The sequence below is a fragment of the Canis lupus genome, chromosome 32 (assembly GCF_011100685.1).
Source record: "Canis lupus familiaris isolate Mischka breed German Shepherd chromosome 32, alternate assembly UU_Cfam_GSD_1.0, whole genome shotgun sequence".
In the NCBI taxonomy this organism is placed as follows: Eukaryota; Metazoa; Chordata; class Mammalia; order Carnivora; family Canidae; genus Canis; species Canis lupus.
This window is the reverse complement of record NC_049253.1, coordinates 32,966,112-32,988,243: the sequence shown is the minus strand read 5'-3', so window position 1 is coordinate 32,988,243 and position 22,132 is coordinate 32,966,112. Positions and strand designations below refer to the sequence as shown.

Genomic DNA, 22,132 nt, shown 5'->3' with positions numbered 1-22,132 from the left:
AACTTTGCAGGTAGACAAAAGGGAGAAGATCCTCTTTGAGATCACTTGGCATGTCTTGGCAGTGGCTGGTGTTCATTCAGCATGGCTGGATGGGATGGGGATAAAGTTGGAGGAGCAGGCAGGTTAGGGACTGGATGATGAAGTATGAGGGCATGGAGTTGGTCATGAAAGTCATGAGGAATCGCCAAAATATTTTAAGAAGGGAGAGTGATTTGGTCAGGTCTGCAATTAAGAAGTCCTGCCATTAAGCAATTAAACTTTATATTATAACTTGTTTTTCACTTATTTGGGTGATAATACAAGGGATTGGAGGATTAAAATATTCATCTTTGTAGGGTTTTAGCAATGTAGCTAGTCTAGTATTACTATGACTTGTACATGTTGAACTAATGTCTTGAGATGTGTAAGTCATCACCCCAGGTCATCCAGTAAGGCAATGAGAGCCAATAAACAAACCCATCGTTCCATTTTCTAGGTAATTTTTTCTCTCTGTGGTTTTTAATGTACAGTTGGCCTTTGGACAATCTGGGGGTTTGGAGGGGGATTGACCCCCTGTACAGCCAAAAACTCTCTGTGTAACTTTTAATGCCCCTCAAGTTTAACAACTAGTAGCCTACTATTGACTGGAAGTCTCACCAATAACATAAACAGTTGACTGATACATATTTTGTATATGTATTCTATACTATATTCTTACCATAAAGTAAGCTAGAGAAAAGGAAATGTTAAGAAAAGCATATGGAAGAAAAAATACTTTTATAGCACTGTACTGTAAAAAATCTGCAAATAAGCAGATCAGTGCAGTTCAAACTGAACAACTCTGTTGTGCAGGGGTCAACTTGATTCCAAATTTCATTTTCACTGGTAAGTTTTAACCTTTAGGTTAATATATTTTCTTTGCTTGTCTCATAACACTCTGTAGACTTGAGACAGGCAAATACACCTCAAAGCAAATTATTTTATTTTATTTATTTATTGAAAGAGAGAGAGCAGGAGCAGAGCAGCAGGGGAAGAGGGAGAAGCAGACTCCCTGCTAGGTAGGGAGCCAATGGGCTCAATCCCAGGACCTCCAGATCATGACCTGAGCTGAAGATTGACACTTAACTGACTGAGCCACCCGGGGGCCTCTCAAAGCAAATTTTTTCATAGGCAGACTTGTTTGTTTCCTGGTTGAGAACTAACCTCTTTGGTCCTCTCTGACATCCTCATCCCACCCCCAAATTTACTTTCCCCTGTTTTACTTGGAGAGATCTCACAAAAAGGAAATGAAGCAGAGTCAGAGATTCTTTTCCTGAGGAGAAGCTGACTGCCTTTAGAATTCTTTGTACTCAGGTGTATAAAAACCTAAATGTATGAATTAAAATAGTTCTTCACTGAGCTCATGTTGAAACCATGGATGAATACTATCCCTTGTGTACTGGGCACAATGTAACTCTAAAGTAATGAGTTTATATATAACAAGTCTTTTTCCCTTTTCTTCTTCTTCTTCTTTTTTTTTTTTTTTTAGATCAAGGTAAACTGGAAATGCCCTTTTATTTTAATGTATGTTCTATTTATAATCATTAGACCAGACCCATTCATTGTGAGAATCATCAGCTTTGTTACTATTATCTTAATTCCAGAACTTATTTTAAAAGAAAGACTATTGATTGATGTGTTGGTGAAAAATGAACTATAATCAGCACAAGCCTTTTATCTTTACTTACCATTCATTGCCTGACATGCCAGATGCCCTGTAATAGGCCGGGAACCTTGACTATGCCATAAGGGAGGAATGAGGGAAAGCTTTGGCCTTTGGTCATTAGCCTCCAAGGCAACTACAGGGGCATTACCCAGCACTTACAGACTCCGCAGTCGCTGAAGCAATCACACATGCCTGTCTGCCAGTTGGAGGTTTGTGGCATGGGACCACATCCAGGCTGAGTCACAATGACCACTGGTGACGGTGCTTGCATTTTCAATGCAGGATCTTCAATGGCAGCAGTCTGAAAAGGGAAAAGTTGGTGTAAGTGGACTCCAGGTGGCTCCTGGAAATCTGCGTTGAGGCATTCCGCTCCACAGCCAAGTGAGATAATTTAGATTAAGTTGCTTGCTTATTCAAAGAACATAATTTCTCTCTCCCCTCCCCTGGGGACAGAGGTCACTGGGGGAAGGGATTCACTGAGGTGGTCAGAGCAAAAATTGTTTCCCTTGGAGTAAGGGAGCAAAAGCGAGTTATTGCTGCTGTTTTTATACAGGTGAATGAAGACAGGGGAATGAATGACTAACTCCTAATAGTAGTCGGAAGGAGTGAATTGGGACACCTGGGTGGCTCAAGGGTTGAGTGTCTGCCTTCGGCTCCGGGTGTGATCTGGGGGTCCTGCATCAGGCTCCCCTCAGGGAGCCTGCTTCTTTCTCCCTCTGCCTAAGTCTCTGCTTCTCTCTGTGTCTTTCATGAATAAATAAATAAAATCTTTTTTTTTTTTTTTTTTTTGTAAAAAAAAAGGAGTGAATTGCAGAAAATGGGCTTCTCTAAAATTGTACCATCCTCAACTACTGTGAACACACACCTTTCCCCTCTGGCTCATTTTTAAAATTCCTTTTTGTTTTGGATTTATTTCTGATTGGCAGTTGTGAAAAAAAAAAAAAAACCCTCCCCCGTTTTCTGTCTACCCATGGAATAATCTACTTCACTTCTGCTCACCAAATGTGTGATAGTTTTTCCCACACCAAGCGATTCTGCAATACCAGCTGGAGTGTCCTACAATTCAACTCAATTCTACACTTGTCTATAGGAGAGAGCGTCAGATTCCACAGGTGAAAGGCTCGGACTGCTCCTACCTCCCCACTTCAGAGGCCAGTTACAAGCCCAGGTTGTCACCTGTGCTTTTGGGTTATCAGCTATAGACTGGAGGGTCCCATGACCCCTCCTCGGGTTCAATTAATTAGTTAGAGTGGCTCACAGCACTCCAGAGAACAATTGAACAGTTCACTTACTAGATTATTGGTATTTTACAAAGGATACTAAAGGATTCAAATGAACAGATGAAGAGATATTATAAATTCAGAATGTGTGAAATTTGGGGTTGCTACTGCTGGCTCCCTAACCCAAAAGCTCCCTGAACCCCATCCTTTTGGGACTTTATTGCATTAGGCATCATTGATTAAACCATTGGCCATTGGTAACTGAGTTCAATCTTCAGCCCCCTCTTCCTGCCCTCGAAGTCTGAGAGCTAGGGCTGAAAGTTCCAAGCCTCTAATCACAAGGTTGGTTCCCTTGGCAATCAGCCCCATCCTCAAGGGCTTTCCAAAAGTTGCTTCTTGAGCATAAACTCCTCAGTAGTTGAGAGGGTCTGGGTATAAAAAAGAGAACACTTTTACCAGTTAAGAGCTTCTTATCAGTTAAGAGATTCCAGAGATTTTAGAAGCTCTGTGCCATGAACAGGGATGAAAACCATATATTTCTTATTATAAACCATAATATCATAGCAGTCCTCTCTAATCTATTTGTATCCAAGCTGGCTCTTCACTTCAAATTTACCTGGAGCCTGTGTCCCCCACTCAGTACTGGCTTGGGAGCCTTTTGACACACATTGGGGAAAGTTCTAATAGTAGGTCTCCACAAAATGTATTATTAAGTTCGTTTTGTGAGGTTAATTCTAATTTCTATCATGAGAGGCAGTGTGGGGTCATAGAACATAGATTAGATTTGGAGTAAGAGTATCCTTGCTCAAATCCTGATTTTTTAAAAGATTTTATTTATTTATTTATTTATTTATTTATTTATTTATTTATTTATTTATTTATTTAAGAGAGATTGAGAGAGAGAGCACACGAGGGACAGGGAGAGAGACAAGCAGGCCCCCGCTGAGCAGAGAGCCCCATGCAGGGCTTGATCCCAGGACCCCAGGATCATGACCCGAGCTGGAGACAGACACTTAACTGACTGAGTTACCTACGTGTCCCATGGGAATTATTATCTTTATTGAGTTGATAAAGAAATGGACACTCTGGAAATTTAAGTAAACTGTGGAGTTCATATCTTTCTGAGGCTCATTCCACAGACCCTTTTCTTCCCTTTGCCTCTTAGCTTTCGACTCCTACTCCATCATTATTGCTTAGTGTAGTGTGGTGTTGTCACTGGTTTGTTGTGATCTCCTTGAGACCTGGAGCCCTCTTTTCATATTTATTCCTTTAGCACCAAGCTAAATGTTGGGCTTATAAAGGTACACAGCCTCATTGAATTAAATACTTACAATATGCTTGATTCCCTTACAGTGTGCTGGGCCCTGGGATGTAACACATTTCCACTTCAAAATTCAGGACATGTTTTGAAAAGCACACACCCAAACACACACTGAAATTGAAAATACAGTGCCTCGAGGTACTCAGGCATTGTCATTATACTATTTGCCTTTTTTACATTATTTTCTGCATAGAGAGAGCAGTTCCATAAACAAAGTACCTCAGTTGTTCCATATTGTTTTACACATTTCTATTTCTTGAATTAGCTGATTTCTTTACAGATCTCATTGCTTAGTTAACACTTAGCTAGTTTGCTAGTTCCCTTGAACAAGAAGGGAGCTATGCAGTATATGAGACCAGGAATAGTTTTAAAAACAGGGTAATGTCTTGGATATTTCTCCACGCAACTGAAAGTGTATCGTGTGAGAATGGTTCAAACATGTCTAAATCTGCCCAGGCTTCATCATAGCTAATTATAAATTATCCAGGTCCACTCTCACAGATTGTCCCCTGAGTCTTGGCACATGGTCTCATAGAAAGAATGCTCAGTTATTTTGGATGAAGATAAAACTAGTTTAATTTTTTTTTTTAGGAAGTAGGAAAAGCTTAAAAATGTTCTTTTAAATGTTTGTATCTGTTGAACATCATCACTATCAGAAAGTAGCTCTAGGTATCTCCCTTCCCATTAGAGAGTATAGTATGCAAATACTACATATTTTTTAAGTTTTAATAAAATGATTATAAGTACTAAGAGTACAAAATTTAACATTAAGTATTTATTTTATTTTAAGACTTATTTTATGTATATACATAATATATATAATAATAATTATATATATATATATATATAGAGAGAGAGAGAGAGAGAGAGAGAGAGACAGACAGAAACAGAGACAGAGACGAGTGGTGGGAGAAGGAAAGGGAGAGAAAATCCTTGAGCAGACTCAGCATGAGGCTCAAACCCAGGACCCCAGAATCATGACCTGAGTTGAAATCAAGAGTTAGCCGCCCAATCGACTGAACCACCCAGGTGCCCTGACATTAAGTGTTTTTTAAAAACCCTCTAAAACAAGAAGACATTTAAAAGCCCCAAAGTTGAGAAAATAATAAAAAGGCAGGAACAGACAATTCACAGGAAGAGACATAAAAATGACTCCTAAAAATATATATCAAAAAGATATTCAAATTCACTCAAAATTAAAGCAATGCAAATTAAATGCCTGTCAGATTGGCAAAAGTTAAAAAGTATGCAATGTATTCTTTTGACGAGGTTGTGAAGAAATAGGCACTCAAATAATGTTGGTGGGAATACAACCATTTTGGAAGGAACTTTGAAGAAACCTAACATAACTGCATATGCACTTACCATTTGAAGTAATCCCACTTCTAGAAATTATCCCGAAGATTTATCTTCAACAATGTAAAGATATATACACCTGAGGTTATTTATAGCAGCATTGTTGGTTTTTGCAAAATATTGTAAATAATCCAAGTGCTTAGTTGAGTAAACTATGGTACTGTTAGAAACAAGACAACAGGCCTAAAATGGAATCACTTATGCTAAATCCCATGTCACCACCCTGAGACTTAGTTTCAGCCCTCCCAGAAATGGAATCTTAAACCAGTCAGGAATTGCCGAATCTGAACTTGTTAGGTAATTTGCCTGATAGACTCCTGCCAACCCCTGAAGAAAAGTGACCTTGACATAATCATTTATTTGCTTTTTTGTCTAGTATAATGGCCTTGTTTCTGCTCCCATCTGTCTATAAAAATCTCTCATTTTGTACAGCTCCTTGGAGCTCCTTCCTAACTATTTGATTGGATGCTGCTTGATTCATAATCATTGAGAAAAAGCCATAAGATCTTTAAATTTTACTCAGTTGAATTTTGTTTTTTAAAAGTACATGCATACAACAGAGCATTAATGAAGCTATCAAAAAAGAAAAACAATGAGGATAATCTCTATAAACGGATATAGAATGGTTTCCAAGATAGACTAAGTTTATTTATTTATTTTTTAAGATTTTATGTATTTATTCATAAGAGACACAGAGACAGAGGCAGAGACACAGGCAGAGGGAGAAGCAAGCTCCATGCAGGGAGTCTGACGTGGGACTCAATCCTGGGTCTCTAGGATCACGCCCTGGGCTGAAGGCAGGTGCTAAACCACTGAGCCACCCAGGCTGCCCAAGATATACTACGTTTAAAAAGAAATGTACAGAAGAGTATCTGTTGTCTGATATCATTTATGTAAGGAATAAAGGGGTATAAGAAAACATATATAGCATAAGAATTTCAGAAGGAATAAACCAGAAATGAATGAATTTGTAATGTTCAGAGTAAATCGGGTGAAAAGAATGGGAGAATGGAAAAGGAATGGTAGGGATGGGCTGACACCTTAAGTGTACCTTTTTGTATCTCTCTTACTCTAAATCATGCTAAGACACTACAGGTTAAGTCAACACATAAATGTATCATTAAATCCAACCAGAGCTGGAAGGAACCCCATATGCAATATAAACAGTAACAAATTAACCTACTTGTATTACAATTAATATTAGAAACACACTGAAGGCAGTGAGGAAGAAAAAGGTAACCATAATAACTTCAGAAAGCAGGGTTTTCACTGTGTATTGTAAGTCTAAAGACGAAAAGAACAAATATTATACCCTAGTTAGTAAACCTATTTTTCATAAGAGAATGGATTAGCAATTCTGAAACTTCTTTATATTATATATATGCTAGGCTTGAACAAATAAGTATATTTTGGATAATGAGATTAAGGTTTTTTACTATCTCAGAAAGAATTGCAAATAAGGAAAGGAGGAGGGCTAGTATGAATCCTGTGCTGTCAGATTGAAATCGGAGGTACAACCTCATGATTATTTACACACATACACACACACACACAGATGTGTGTGTAAACATAAATATGTTTCCTATCTCTGTCCATGGAGAAGACCTAGAAGCAACAAAAGTTCAGTATTACTGAATATACCTTGTGCCCAAATCTTGGTTTTGAAAGGCCATTTTCCAATAAAAAGTAGCCAGAGTTCATTGGAGAAATGGCTGATTCCAGGGCTGGGGCAGGGAAAGTATAAGAGAATCCTGAACATGTTTGACCTATATGTCAAAAAGGGCTCAAGAATGAATGAGAGCCAGGATCTCAGAGCCCATCTGATGGCTGTCGCAGTGGCCAAACCAGGACAATTCGAGCAACAAAATAATGTTAATAATGGGTTATAACTCATAAACCAACATAGCTATCCATAATTCCATACTCATATAAATAAAAGAACAAATTTTAAAAAGAGGGGGAAGGCATAGTGCTTTTTTATGATAGAATTCCTACTAATGAATGTAGAAGGAATGATGGAGCTATCACCATTTGGCAAACATCACAATAATACCTGTTTCTTTTTTTAAAAAAGGATTTTATTTATATATTTTGAGAGAGAAAGAGTGAGGGGAGGAACAGAAGCAGAGAAAGAGAATCTCAAGCAGACTCCATGCTGAGCAAGGAATCTGACAAAGGGCTTGATCTCACAACCCTGAGACCATGACCTAAGCCGAAATCAAGAGTAGGACACTCAACTTACTGAGCCACCCAGTTTCCACTACAGTGATATTTGTTGAAGGCAAGACTCATAAATGGATACTTATGTGTTTATTATCATGCACTGAAGGACACAACATCACTACTGTGTTATTTTACCAAAAATACGTACTCAAAATCCACTCATAAGAAACCATCAGACAAACACAAAGGGACGGATATTCTACAAATTATCAGGTCAATACTCTTTGAAACTGTCAAAGTCATGAAAGACAAAATAAAAACAGATGAAATATTCAAGAGGGAAGGAGACTATAGAGACATGGTGACCAAATGCAATTTGGGTTCCTGAATTGAATCCTGGAACAGGAAAGGAAACTGTCAATGTTCTCCAACCACAGACCATGAAGAACACAACTGTAGTTAAACAAGTTGGCTTTATTACTTACTATAGAAAGTGAGAAGGAACATCACTGAGACTGTGGCCGGGGGACAGGCGGGTGGTATTCAGTAGCCGGGTATTAGAAAACACTTTTTGGTTGGGTAGATTTGGAGGTGGATCAAGGAAATGGAGGTGGTCCAGAAAGTGAAACACAATTCTACAATTGGGTATATTGATAGATCTCACCTACATGGAGTGCTGATGGAGTGCAAGGCTAACCCTGCAAGAGGTAAAGCAGTAGCAATAACTCATATTAGCCAGGAAAGGAAAATGTTTGGTATGTTGTGGCTTGGATAATGTTTAAGTTCCAATATTTGTCCAAATATGATTGTAGAGTGCTAGTGTTTTTATCTTGATCCATCATGATCATAGACTAGCTTATTTGATGTTGATGATTTCTGTGAAATTCTTTATGTTTAAGAGAACATCAAAACCTAGTGTAAGTGACGACATGGACGGAACTTGAGGGTACTATGCTCGGTGGTATTACTCAGACAGAGAAAGACAAATACTGTATGATCTCTCTTGTGTGGGGCTCTAAAACCAACCAACCAACCAACCAACCAAACCAACCTCACAGATAGAGAACAGATTGGTGGTTGCAGAGGTGAGGAGTGGGGAGTGGGAGAAATGGATAAAGGTGGTCAAAAGGTACAAACCTTCAACTATAAAGTAAGTCCTGGGGATGTATTGAATGGCATAGTGATTATAGTTAATACTACTGTATTGTATATTTCAAAGTTGTTAAGAGAATAAATCTTGAAAGTTCTCATCTAAAAAATTTGTAATATGGCTTATTGTAGTGAATGTTTCACAATATATACGAGTTTTAAGACATTATGTTGTATACCTGAAACTAATAGAATGTTAGGTGTCAATTATATCTCAAAAAAAAATTCCACCAAAAGAGACCTGGCATGAGTGCCAGGCCAGCTTGCAGCAATACCAACATCTTGCTGGCCACACTGGGCCAGCTCCTGGGTGGCAGGGATTGCTTTTCTCTTCCCTGAGACATTAGTGGGACACTTAGTAAAATCTCAATAAGATCTATCAATTAATTAGTTAATAGTTTACCAGCAGTAATTTCCTGGTTTCAATATTTACACTATGGTGATGTAAGACATTAAGAATCAGGAAAGCTGGGTGAAGGGTACACGGAAACGCTGTGTATTAAATAAAAAAGCTTTTTTGAAATTTATTTTATGTGCTACAAAATTCACTCATTTAAAATGTATGCTTGAGAAATTTTCATATATTCATAGTTGCACAGCCATCACTATAATCTAATTTAGGATATTTTTATCACACACCCCTTAAAAAAATATCCATGTCCATTAGCAGCCACTCCCCACTGGACTAGCCTTCCCCAGCTCTGAACAGATTAGTTTCCCTATTCTAGACATTTCATATAAATGGAACTATACAATATAGCAGTCCTTTAAAAAAAATCTTATTCATTTATTCATGAGAGACACATACACATACACAGAGGCAGAGCCACAGGCAGAGGGAGAAGCAGGCTCCATGCAGGAGCCTGATGTGGGACTCGATCCCAAGTCTCCAGGACCCGGCCAAGGGCTGAAGGTGGCGCTAAACCACTGAGCCACCCAGGCTGCCCTCCAGCAGTCCTTAACTGTGGCTTCAGTTACCCATGGTCAACTGAGGTCTGGAAGCAGAGCATCGAGCATTTTCCTTCTGACATATGGTCAAGTCACTAGTAGCATAGAGCTGTCAAATGCCTCCGTCATTTCCTTTGCTTTATCTCATCACATAGGCATTTTATTATCTCAAGAAGGGTGGGTACAGTATAATAACATTTTGAGAGACTATATTCACATAATTTTTACTATAGTATGTTGTCATAATGTTTCTATTTTAATATCATTGGTAATCTCTTAGTGTGCCTAGTTTATAAATTAAATTTTGTGATAGGCATGTGTGTATAAGAAAAAAAACTGTATTTAGGGTGTGGTACTATCTGCAGTTTCAGGCATCCACTGAGGGTCATAAAACATGTCCCTGGGGATATAGAAGACTGTGTATAGTCTTTTGGGACTGACTTCCTTCAGTTAGCACAATGTTTTCAAGGTTTATCTATGTTCTAGTATGTATCAGTACTTTTTTAACTGCTGAATAATATTCCATTATGTGGCTATACCATTTTCTGTTTATCCATTCATTAGTTGATGGACATTTAGGTTGTTTCTACTTTTTGATTATTAACAAATAATGCTCTTATTACTATTTGTGTATAGGTTTTTGTGAGGACATATGTTTTCGCTTCTCCTGGATATATACCTAGAAGTCAGATTTGTGGGTCAACGTGGTAACTCCATGTTTAACATTTTGGAGGTAGCTATGCTCAACACTATATTACCAACGCCGTATGCAGCATTTTGAAGCCTCCCTTCAAGCTGTTTTCCCAAATGGCTGCATTTTGTGGGAGGGCTCCATTTACTGTATATCCTGGTCAAAGTTTGTTATACTCTGTGTGCTATTTTTGCAACATTTTTCATAAATCTAAAATTATTTTTAACATAGCAAAACAAAACATAAAAAAGGAACATGGGAAGAGGGGAGCCCGCCCCATAGGATTTAGAGTGAAAAATACAGAAACTATCGGTTACAAATGCTGTTAAAATATATTCCCAAATTCTAATAATGCATAATGTAAACACAGCCATTATAATAATCATTAGCTTTTCCTTCTCATTCTTAGGAACTATTCTGAAGAAGTTCTTTTTTGTATAAAATATCATAAACTACATCCAGTGTAGTTGAAGCTTATTTTAAATTTATTTAGGTTTGCTCTTTTATAAAGATACATTCGAGTGGTTTTCGGTTTAGATTTTTGCTTTAGTAAAAAAAACCCAAACAAACCATAACGGTCTTTTACTGCTGTTTGACGATAAAAGAGAGGCTGACCATTGTAGATATCACAGAAAAGTTTGCGAAGGAATATGCTGTAATTGACTGGAGTGACCTGGCTCGTGGACGTCTGTGTCGGGAGGAGGCGTCCCCCGGAGGCGATGGAATTTAGTGCTCTCAGGAGCCCTTCCAGGGGGCAGGTCACGGCGGCCCGGAGCGGGCGGGTGTCAGGCTGAGCCAAGCCCTGGAACCTCCCTGCCCAGCAGGGGCCCGTGTTGCAGCTTTCAGGGCGGACGGTGCACGGGGGAGGCGGCCTTCCCAGATTTGTTTCCACCCGCGGCCCACATGCTCCTGGCCATCACCGCCGGGTAGGTACGCCCCGGGGCGGGGGGAGGGGTCGGCGGCTCCCGGGCCTGCCCCGGCGGCCGCGAGGAGAGCAGGTGAGGCTGGGGCGGGAGGGCGCGCCTGCAGGAGGCGGCCCGCGGAGGCGGCGGGGGGCGGGGCCTGGGCGGGGCCGGGCGACGGGGGGCGGGGCCTGGGCGGGGCCTGGCGGCTAGGGGGCGGGGCCGGGCAGCTGGGGCCGGCGGCCGGGGGCGGGGCTGGCGGCCAGGGGGGCGGGGCCGTGCGGCCGGGCGGGCCGGGGCGGGGCCGACGGGCAGGGGCGGGCCGGGGGCGGGCCGGGGCGGGGCCGGGTGGCCGGGGGCGGGGCCGGGTGGCCGGGGGCGGGGCCGGGTGGCCGGCCGTGCCCCCACCTCCCCGCCGCGTGCCAGCCCCCGGTCTCCCCGAGCCTTTGCAGAAACTTAGAAAAGTTTACACCAGCTGCTGTGGGCTGATGAGTTACTTCCGATCCGGAAGAGAGACAGAGAAACCAACACACCTCGCTGATTTTAATACCTATTAGGTGGGCCCTAGAGTCCACTGCGGGGCACATGCCCACTTTTGTCTTACTAGGCCGCAACCGCAGCTCTCTAAACAAATTCGCTCTGGCCATCTCACGGAAAAGGGGGTAAAGAAATTCCAGTGATTTCATTCTGTTGCTCACGCCTTTCACAATAGTTCGCTTGGCTTTGGGCAAAAGTCAGCCTCCAGTCTGGAATGGAAGCCCCATAAAGGTGGGGAATTCTGTGGGCCATTCTTGCTGATGCATCTCGAAAGTTTAGTACAGGGCCTGGCACACAGTAGGTGCCCAGTAACGTTCTCACTACCGCGTTCTCCTACTCCCTTCTCGCTGAGGAAACGTGCGAGGCCGGGCGAAGACGGTGTGCATGGGACCTGGCCGGTGCCCACTTGAGCCATGGCCTCCTTCACGGGGCCCTTTAGACCGCCAGAGTGCTAAGATCCAGTTTTTCCCTGTATCCCAATGGTAGAAACCATATTTTGGGTGACAGCTTCCTACATTTAGGACCTGGGAAGAAGGCCAGGAAATACTAAATATTTTTCTAAATAATACTAAGTACTAAATACTAAATAAATACTAAATAAATACTGAAATATTTTTCAGGAAATACTAAAAAAATTTCACATTTTCTTTGGCATTCCTTTTAAAACTCAAATATTAGAAAAGAAAATATGAAAGTGTTATACAACAAAGTGTTAGCTGGCTATCTCTGGGTGATTGGCCAATAGATTTTTTTTTTTTTACTTTTATCTTTATAAATTCGTATATTGTCTAAACAATTACAATGGACACTTATTTCTTTTATAAGCAACACACGAAATACCCATTTTTGGAAACATAAAAAGAACACAGTGATTAAAAAAAATTGTAAAGGCTAAGTTATGCTGATTATCCTATGGCTCTTTGTATTTTTTTTTTTTCCCTTAGCCCCTAGCCAATGCCTGGCACACAACTGACATTCAATAAATACCAGCTGAATGAATGACTATTTCTACAATTTGTCTCAGAGGAAAGACATGCTCATGTAACTAGCTTATCTTTCTTCATTTTTTTAAAAGCAATATATATTTTTAAAGATTTTATTTATTTTTTTAGACAAAGTGAGCATGAGTGGGGGGAGGAATGCAGGAAGAGGGAGAGAGAGAGAGAATCTTAAGCAGGCTTCATGCCCAGCACAGAGCAATGGGGGGCTCTATCTCAGGACACTGAGATCACAACTTGAGGCAAAATCAAGAGTTAGTAGCTTAACTCGCTGAGCCCCACCCAGGCACTTATCTTTCAAGAAATCTGCACTATGATTTTAGTATAAGAACAATCTGAAGATTTCAGAATAAAAACTCGTCTGCAATTACAGAATTGTCCTTTCCTTCGCCTGTCTTCAGTGTATGCTATTATGTATTTGTGAATTCAAATTGGCTGCCCCTAGCCCTGACAGCAGCCTGAGACCTGAACATTCTCTGAGCGCCTTTGGAGTCTATTTGCATATTCATTCTGTAGCAAGCAGCTGCATCCAAAATATCCCTATGCTGACTGCCACTTAATTTATACAAAATTTACTTTCTCAGTTTAGTGGCCTTTACAGTCTTCAGCCCAATAATAAAAAGTTTTAGGTTTCTGTTTCTTTCATTACTTTTTGACTTCCTCTTTTGAATATGGGAAATTGTGGGGACCCAGGTGCTTCCGTGAACTTTTTAGCACAGATAACTGAGCAGAGAGTGCGGGCCCCCAGAGATTTCTCATGGTATTGGAAGGAAGTTTGTCTCTAAATGAAGGTGACCTGCAGCAGTGGGGAAGGCCCAGCCCAGGAGAGCAGCGCCAGAGGGAACCAGCATTAGGCTTTCATCCGACCGATATATCTTATTTTAAAAAGGGTTTTGTAAACTCTCACATGAGATTTCTTACTCAAGGCCTTACCTCCTTGGTCTTACAAAACTGAGAGGTGAAAGCAAATAAGCTCCTGTGCGCTTCTCTGTGGTTTAAATATTTCAAAATTCTAGAGAACTTGAAGTTGCAACAAAATCTAAAATGGTAACAAATGCACAGTGTCCAGGCAACTACAAATCTCTTTGCTTCAGCCACTAAGTATCCAAAAGTTTTTAACCTAGGTATTTGAGGTAGAAGAGCAACAGTGTTTGTGTGTGTGTGGGGGGGGGGGGGGGGCGCTGAGGGGTGGGGAGTGGGTGGTGATAACAGAAGACAACTTCCAGGCTCCTGGGTGGCTCAGTTGGTTAAGCAGCTGCCTTCAGTTCAGATCAAGATCCCAGGGTCCTGGGATAGAGGCCTGCCTGGGCTTCCTGCTCAGCAGGGAGCCTGCTTCTCCCTCTGCCCCTCCCTCTACATGTGTTCTCTCTTGCTCTTTCTCTCAAATAAATTAATAAATAAATAAAATCTTAAAAAACAAAAACAAAAAAACCTGACAGAAGACAACTTCCTTGAAATCTCTCTAGTGCCAGTAAAGATGCTAAGAATTTCTGAGACCTTGTCTACAAGCCTGCTTCCCAACTTCAACGGTCCTCAATGCTTATTTGGCATAAAGTCATTTGGAGAACCTGTTTACAAGGTGGAATCCTGGGCATTATTCTCCAAATTTGTTATTTAGGTGGCCAGGGCTTGGATGCAGGAATCTGTACTGAGGACCCTCGAGCACACTCACGGCTGCTGCTCCTAACCCAGAAGGTGCTATTGTGTAAAGGAGAGAAAGGTCACCCTTTTGTGTAGACACAGCTTAGTGAGAATTAGAAAAATAGTACCCTTTTCTCCAGACAGATACAGCCTATACCAGGGCCTCCTGCTTGCGTGAGGAACACAGGCTGAACTAATCCCATTCTCTCCTTTCTGTCTGTCGATGGCAGAACCCTGGCATCCCGGGAGATTCCCGTGCCAGTGGCTTTGCAGAGCACACTTTGTAGCCCATGGTCCTGGGCTCGCTCTTTCTTTCTTTCTTTCTTTCTTTCTTCTTTCTTTCTTTCTTTCTTTCTTTCTTTCTTTCTTTCTTTCTTTCTTTCTTTCTTTCTTTCTTTCTTAGATTTTATTTATTCATTCATTCATTCATTCATTCATGAGGGACACAGAGAGGCAGAGGGAGAAGCAGGCTCCCTCCAGGGAGCCTGATGTGGGGCTGGATCCCAGGACCCCAGGATCATGACCTGAGCCAAAGGCAGACGCTCAACCACTGAGCCATCCAGGTGCCCCGGCCCTTGGCTTTTTCATTTCTTTTCTGTTACAAATAACTACAAATCCAATCTAATTCAGCAAATATTTCTTGGGCACCCAATGTATGTAAAAGCATTGTGTTAGATTTGGTAGGGACTAGGGAGTAGTCTGTAGTTCCCTTTCCATGGTCAGCGGCTCTGCCTGTCTCTAAGTGACCACATAACTGTTTTATTTTCTGTCATCTTTGATCCCCACAGGAGCAGAAAGTGATGGAAGATTTCAGGCAAAAGAAAAAAATGGAGACAGGAGGAACTGAAATGGAAATCTTGGCACAAGTTTTGAAGAGAGACTACAACTCCTTTCTTTAGAAGTTTCATTTCATGGAGTGGCCTCAACACTAGGAATCCTTGCAGAATTTGGCTCATTTTAAGCATCCTAATTTGATCTATTTGTTATAGATCTTTGTTATAACTAACCTTATACCTGTCTCCCTTGACTTGGAACATGTCACTCTTGAGAAGAACAGCCCATAATCATATTAATATTAACTGCTAGTATTGATGTATTACTCTATTATATTAATATTAATAAATCCAGGTACTAATGCATTGCTGAGATCTTCCTCTTCTTTCTAGTGTTTACTGATGCTAAATTTTGATTTTTAAAAAAAGATTTTTTTTAAGACTGTATTTTTAAGTACTCTCTATACCTAACATGGGGCTGGAACTCACAACCCCGAGATCAAGAGTCGCATGCTCTGCAGACTGAGCCGATTTTTTCACCTTGATTGAGATATTTTCATTTCATGATCTCTCATCTCTTAAGCTATCAAATGTAATGATAAGTGAGAAGGGTAATGTCTCTATGCATATAAATGAAGGACCAGAATCTAATTTTGAAGCATTCTAGTCTGTTTTCTTACTTTCATACTAAAAATTCAAAGATCCTCATGATTCGTTAGCTAATTCAAAAATCCCATTTTCTATTTCTAATATTTTACATAGATAGATCAAGTAAAATATTTTCAAAGCACAATTAGACCAGCACAAGCAAATGTGCGTATGTATTAACATAAGGAATGAAATTAATGATCAAGTTAGGAAACACAATCCCGGATAGGTGTTTCTTGTTGGACACAGTAGGCTATCCTACACTACTTTGAAAAGCATGGCATTTAACACATGCTTGGCACATACTTGTTGAATATGACCAAACTTAAAGCAATTAGATAAGAAAACATTAGTCTTTCAGCTAAACCTCAAAATATAGCATGTTAGAAATAAAAATCAGGAAATCAAATACTTAAAAAAAAAAAAAACCCAACCAAACAAACCCTTTTCTTCCCTACCAGTGCTAAGATAAGCTATTAAAGAATTGCTTAATTTCAAAGTACTTACAGTTAAGAAATAGATTCCGAACAGGAAGTGTTTTGTGGCTTGGAAGAAAATCTCACTAGAAGAGAGATATGTGAAAACAGAGAAGTAAGTGTGTTTCTATTGCAGACGTAGTAGTACAAAGAACAAATTCAGAGGTTTTTATTGGCCAATATAATTCTGGCAGCAAAGTGTGTTCCTGTTATCTTCAGCAACGTGGATGGAGCTAGAGAGTATTATGCTAAGCAAAATAAGTCAGTCAGAGAAAGACAAATACCATATGATTTCACTCATCTGTGGAATTTAAGAAACAAAACAGATGAACATAGGTGAAGGGAAGGAAAAATAAAATAAGATGAAAATAGAGAGGGAGACAAACGTTCAGAGACTCTTAACTCTAGGAAACAAACTAAGGGTTGCTGGGGGGTGGGGGGAACGGTGGAACTGGGAGATGGATATTAAGGAGGGCATGTGATGTAATGAGCGCTGGGTGTTATATGCAACTGATGAATCACTTGACTTCTACCCTGAAACTAATAATACGGTATATGTTAACTAGATTGAATTTAAATAAAAAATTAAAAAAAAAAGAAAATGAAAATATTTCTTGCTAAAAAAAGGTGTGTTCCTTCTCCTACGTTAAGTACAATCATACTTTTTTTTTTAGGGGGGAAAGCATTTGATTGATTAGATAATTTGATAGGTTTTACGTGTGTGGTAGAGCTTACCAATTTTCAAAACTTCCTTTCTCCTTTTAACACAGTAAATAGCTTGGATTTAGAGTGTATTTATTGTCATCTTTATATTGGGATGTTTGCACGTAGTATTTGGGAGCAAACAGGCTACCTGGAATTCCATACATAATCAGACACGTCTCTGTTTCTCTCTTATTTTTTCTGCTTCTTTGGACATCTTTCTTTGTTTTCTGTAGCATTGATTAAATGCTATGTGTTAGGCACTGTTTTAAATGCTTTGAGGGTATTAACTTATTGAATCCTCCCCATAATTCTGTGTAGTAGGAATGACTATTACCTCCATTTGACTGACCAGGAAATGGAGTCACAGCAACACTAAGTGGCTAGCAGGTGGCAGCTGGGAATCGTCTGAAATGGACTCTGAACTATATACTCTGCTGTCTGGTCTGCACCACATACTCACTCACACTCTCACCGTAGTCTAACATCAGCCTTGCTCTTGTGGGAAATACTTGCCATTTCAAACAACCCCAGAGTGGGTGAGAAGTTAGGCTTAAATTATGAATCGGAAATCAAAAGACTAGGAACAAGTATTTCCGAAGGAAGAAATACAAATGTAAAAAAATGGCATGGAAAACTTAGACTGAGTATAGTAAAAAGAGCCATAGTTTATAGCTGAGCTGACATGGTATAAAATCCTAGTTGTGTAATTTGTTGGCTATGTGGCCTCTGAAAGTCTGCTAAAAAACATGAGCTTTGGTTTCCTTACCTCTAAAATTAGAGAAATAAGGCTTACCTACCAGCCATTAAGGAACCATTGACAGCGGGTGGGGCATTTTAATGTTTCATATATGTAAGCTGATACCATTGAGAGATGCTTGAGATACCAAGTATAGTCTGACCCCGTGATTTTTTTTATCCCCACAAAGATGACATGCAGTTTTGACAAAGTTTTGCAAAATGGGTAGACTTGTTGATTTTGGTAGAATTATAAATTGGTACTCTCTTTTTTGGAAAGCAGTATTGGCAGAATAAAGAAAAAAAAAATCCCTTGGCCCTGCGATTTCCCTGGGAGGGAGTGTCTTCTTAAATTTTGCATCGGTAGGCACTTTGTTTGCCTCAGCCTGGTCCCAGCTCTGAATGAATACATGAAGAAAAGGGTCAAATCATGTCAGGTCTGTGTTGTGAAAAAGGAGTGGGGAGTAAGGGTTTAACCACCCATCCAGTCTCTGAGGTGTGCTGGAGGGAGCTGGAGAAGAATACAAGATGATATGTTGCAGACAGGAAATTTGGGCAGAAAACAATGTAATAGGAAATAACTGTTAGTGAGGTTCATGGATGGCTGGGAAAGTAAATTAATTCTGTGGGAAGTAAACCTTGAAGGATTTAAATTGGTGCTAAAGTAGAGGTGGAATATAATGAGTCAAGCTGAAGAGATAGGAACCATCAGGAAAGTCAAGTGACTACTTTTCAGACCCAGTGCTTTGACTTAATGAGGATAATGGGATGCATTTGAAATGGGGTCCATGCCAGAAAAACTGTTCACTTTACATGTCCTTTGAATGTCTAATAGGCATCTCAAGCTTAACATGTCTTCATTGAAACTGGATTCTCATCCTTGAAAGATGCTATAACTTCTATCACTCAGGAAACTAACAGGGTTTCAGAGGCTCTGTACCAGGAACTGGAGACAAAGACCCAATATATATTTTTAATTATGTCACAGTGCTCCAGCCTGGGAAGAACATGGACATGGGATGGGCATCTTGCTGAACTCTATTTGTGGTTTATAGACAGTGATGGAGAGAAGGTTTCATAATGCTTTGCTTGGCTTTCACAAATTGTTAAAATCCTTGTATTTAAACCTACAATTAAGTTGAGACAATCATATGGACCCATTATCCAGCTTCAATAATAATCAACTCATTACCAACATTGTTTTATTTATATCCACATCCAATAAAGGCTTATTTCTCCCCTGGATAATTTGGAAGCAAATTCCAGGCACCATATCATTTCATCAGTATTTTAGTATGTATCTCTAAAAAATTAGATCAATGAATATTTTAGTATCATCTCTACAAGAAACTCTTTAAAAAAATCATAAATCCAAAAGCTATAGCTAACCCCTGAATTTCTTAATACATCAAATATTCATTTTTTTAAAGATTTTATTTATTTATTCATGAGAGACACACAGAGAGAGGCAGAGACACAGGCAGAAGAAGAAGCAGGCCCCATGCAGGGAGCCTGATGTGGGACTCGATCCTGGGACTCCAGGATCATGCTCTGGGCCAGAGGCAGGCACTAAACCGCTGAGACACCCAGGGATCCCCTCATCAAATATTCAATCAATGTTCACATTTTTCTGATTTTCTCATAAACTTGCTTTAAAAAAAAAAGCTTTTATTTATTGATTAGAGAGTGAGCACAAGCAGGAGGAGTGGGAGAGGGAGAAATAGGCTCCCTGCTGAGCAGGGAGCCCAATTCAGGGTCTGATCCCAAGACCTGAGCCTAAGGCAGATGCTAACCAATTGAGCCACCTAAGCGCCTCATAAATTTGCTTTTTTTAAAGTTAGCTTGCATCAAGATCCAAATAAGGTTTATACATTACTACTGGTTGATATATCTCTTAAGTCATTTTAAATCTGTAGGTGTCTGCACCCCGATGTTTATAGCAGCAATGTCCACAATAGCCAAACTGTGGAAGGAGCCTTGGGGTCCATCGACAGATGAAGCTGTGGTCTATGTATACAATGGCATATTACTCAGCCATTAGAAACGACAAATACCCACCTGGAGGGTATTATGCTGAGTGAAATAAGTCAGTCGGAGAAGGACAAACATTATATGATCTCATTCATTTGAGGAATATAAAAAAAAAGTGAAAGAGAATAAAAAGGAAAGGAGAAAAAATGATGGGAAATATCAGAAAGGGAGACAGAACATGAGAGACTCCTAACTCTGGGAAAGAACAAGGGGTGGTAGAAAGGGAGGTGGGCGGAGGGGTGGGGGTGGGGGGGGTGACTGGATGATGGGCACTGAGGGGGGCACTTGATGGGATGAGCACTGCTATATGTTGGCAAATTGAACTCCAATAAAAAAGTTTAGAAAAGAAAAAAATATGTTTGTAAAGAGTCAAGTGCTCAATAACTGGTAACTATTATTTAGAAATGATTTTGAGTTAGTTTTCATAAAATCCACTAAAAACAAGAGTATTCTTTTAAAAAAATTAAAAAAATAAAAATTCAACAGAAAAAAAAATCTGTAGGTGTCCTCTCCCTCTCTCTATTCCCTACTCACTTCACCCCACTCCCCACATGTGTTTTTGTAGGAAATACACCTAGTTGTTTGTCTGGAGTGTTTCCTACAGTCTAGATTTGGTAGATTATATCCCCATGATGTCATTTAATATATTCCTCTGTTCCATGTATTTCCTGTAAAGTGGTTGTAGATCTAGAAGCTTCACCAGATTCAGGTAAAAATTTTTTGGCTAGAACAATTCATAGTATTGCTGTATACTTCCATAACAAAGCACATAACGTTTAGTTATTTTTCTTTCTCTGATGTTGGTTGATGATCATTGCGTAGGTCCAGTCTTTCATTAAGGGGGCAAAACAATGGTATTTTAATTTTGTCATTCTGAGTCATTCTCTCCAGACTGCCTCAGAGACTTTCTACTATACGGATCACAAATAACTAGGGTCCAGCTGCTGCACTTTGAAATCCAATGCTGCCTTGGAACTGAGGCCACGCCTCCCATCAGCAGCTCCTCCAGGGACTGAGTGCAGTGGAGACATTAGGGAAGACATGGACTCCTTTGTAAGCTGACTTTGGCCAACCTTCCTTAGATTGCATAGCCCTTTTTAACGCTTTCCACCAGCTTTCTTTCCCTCTCTTTTACTCCCAATGCGATTTGCATCACAGTCCTACAGACATCCCAGCCTTTTCTTGCTCTCTCTCTATTTCCTTTCACATAAAAATTTTCTTGAAGAAAATCCCTTGCAATTTTTATCCAGTTTTGGTGTCTGCTTCTCAGGGAACAAGGACTGACACACATTCCTTCTTTATTTATTAGCTGGAATGCTTCTAAAATGAGAAAATTCTCCTCATCAACTATTTGTTTACCTTAAGGTATAATTCCTATACAAGGACAAATAAATTGTTCCCTTTATTTACTAGTTTTCAAAATGATAACCTGCTCCCTAGAATTTTTACAAGTATCCAATGAGTTAAAAAAAATGTGTCGTTATGAACCAATAAACATATTTGGTATGTTTCAATCCATTGTAGATATTATTCTTTTATTTAAAGATTTTAAAGTAATCTCTACACCTGATGTGGGGCTTGAACTCACAACCCCAAGATCAAGAATCATGTGCTTCACCAACTGAGCCCGACAGGTGCCTCTATTGCAGACGTCCTTCTTATTGATGCTAACATTGGGTTTTGGTAGATTCCTTGCTTTTTGTATGACACAATGTTCCCAGATTATTTTGCATATTTTCTGAGAGAGATATATCTTGGGCCTGAAATTGACCCTTTCTCCAAGGAGTCTTCACTTGTAAAAGTGTTTTGGGATGTAAACATCTGTGAGAAGAAAAGAGGAAGAAGAATTGGGCAGAGGAACCATCAGGCCACCATCAGATGAAATCTGTCTATCAGCTAACCACATTCTTCACAGCTGGGCACCCATTCCTTTCTTAAAGGGAACCTAGGTAGGACATTGCAATGCCAGCAAGAGCAAGTGACTCAGGCCTAGCCAGTCAAGAGCTCTAGGTCATTGGAAACAATGATTGGACAAAATATTGGGCATATAACCTAAATAGAGCCAATCCAAATCCTTTCTGAAGATTGCTATAAGGAGGCTGGAAAGAAAAAGCTTTGTCTTTTCTGTTGGAATTGTTCAACTGGAATGAGAGC

General features: G+C 40.0%; 1 protein-coding gene and 1 long non-coding RNA gene across 3 annotated transcripts in view; one reads left to right on the top strand and one right to left on the bottom strand.

Annotated features, from left to right (window-relative positions):
* The window catches only part of PLAC8B (placenta specific 8 B), a 45,626-nt gene that overhangs the window by 8,419 nt on the left and 15,075 nt on the right, over positions 1-22,132 (bottom strand). The window contains exons 2-3 of one of the 2 annotated variants that reach the window (XM_038582259.1): positions 16,539-16,593; positions 1,844-1,985 (exon numbers count right to left, since the gene is read on the bottom strand). In XM_038582259.1, coding sequence (XP_038438187.1) covers positions 1,844-1,985; positions 16,539-16,593 — 197 coding nt within the window. The remainder of the gene's footprint in view (positions 1-1,843; positions 1,986-16,538; positions 16,594-22,132) is intronic. The other variant, XM_038582260.1, reaches the window with a different exon arrangement.
* Positions 1,913-15,749, top strand: LOC119867177. Its single transcript, XR_005382894.1, has 2 exons — positions 1,913-2,065; positions 15,399-15,749. It is a non-coding gene; the product is annotated as an uncharacterized LOC119867177 (long non-coding RNA).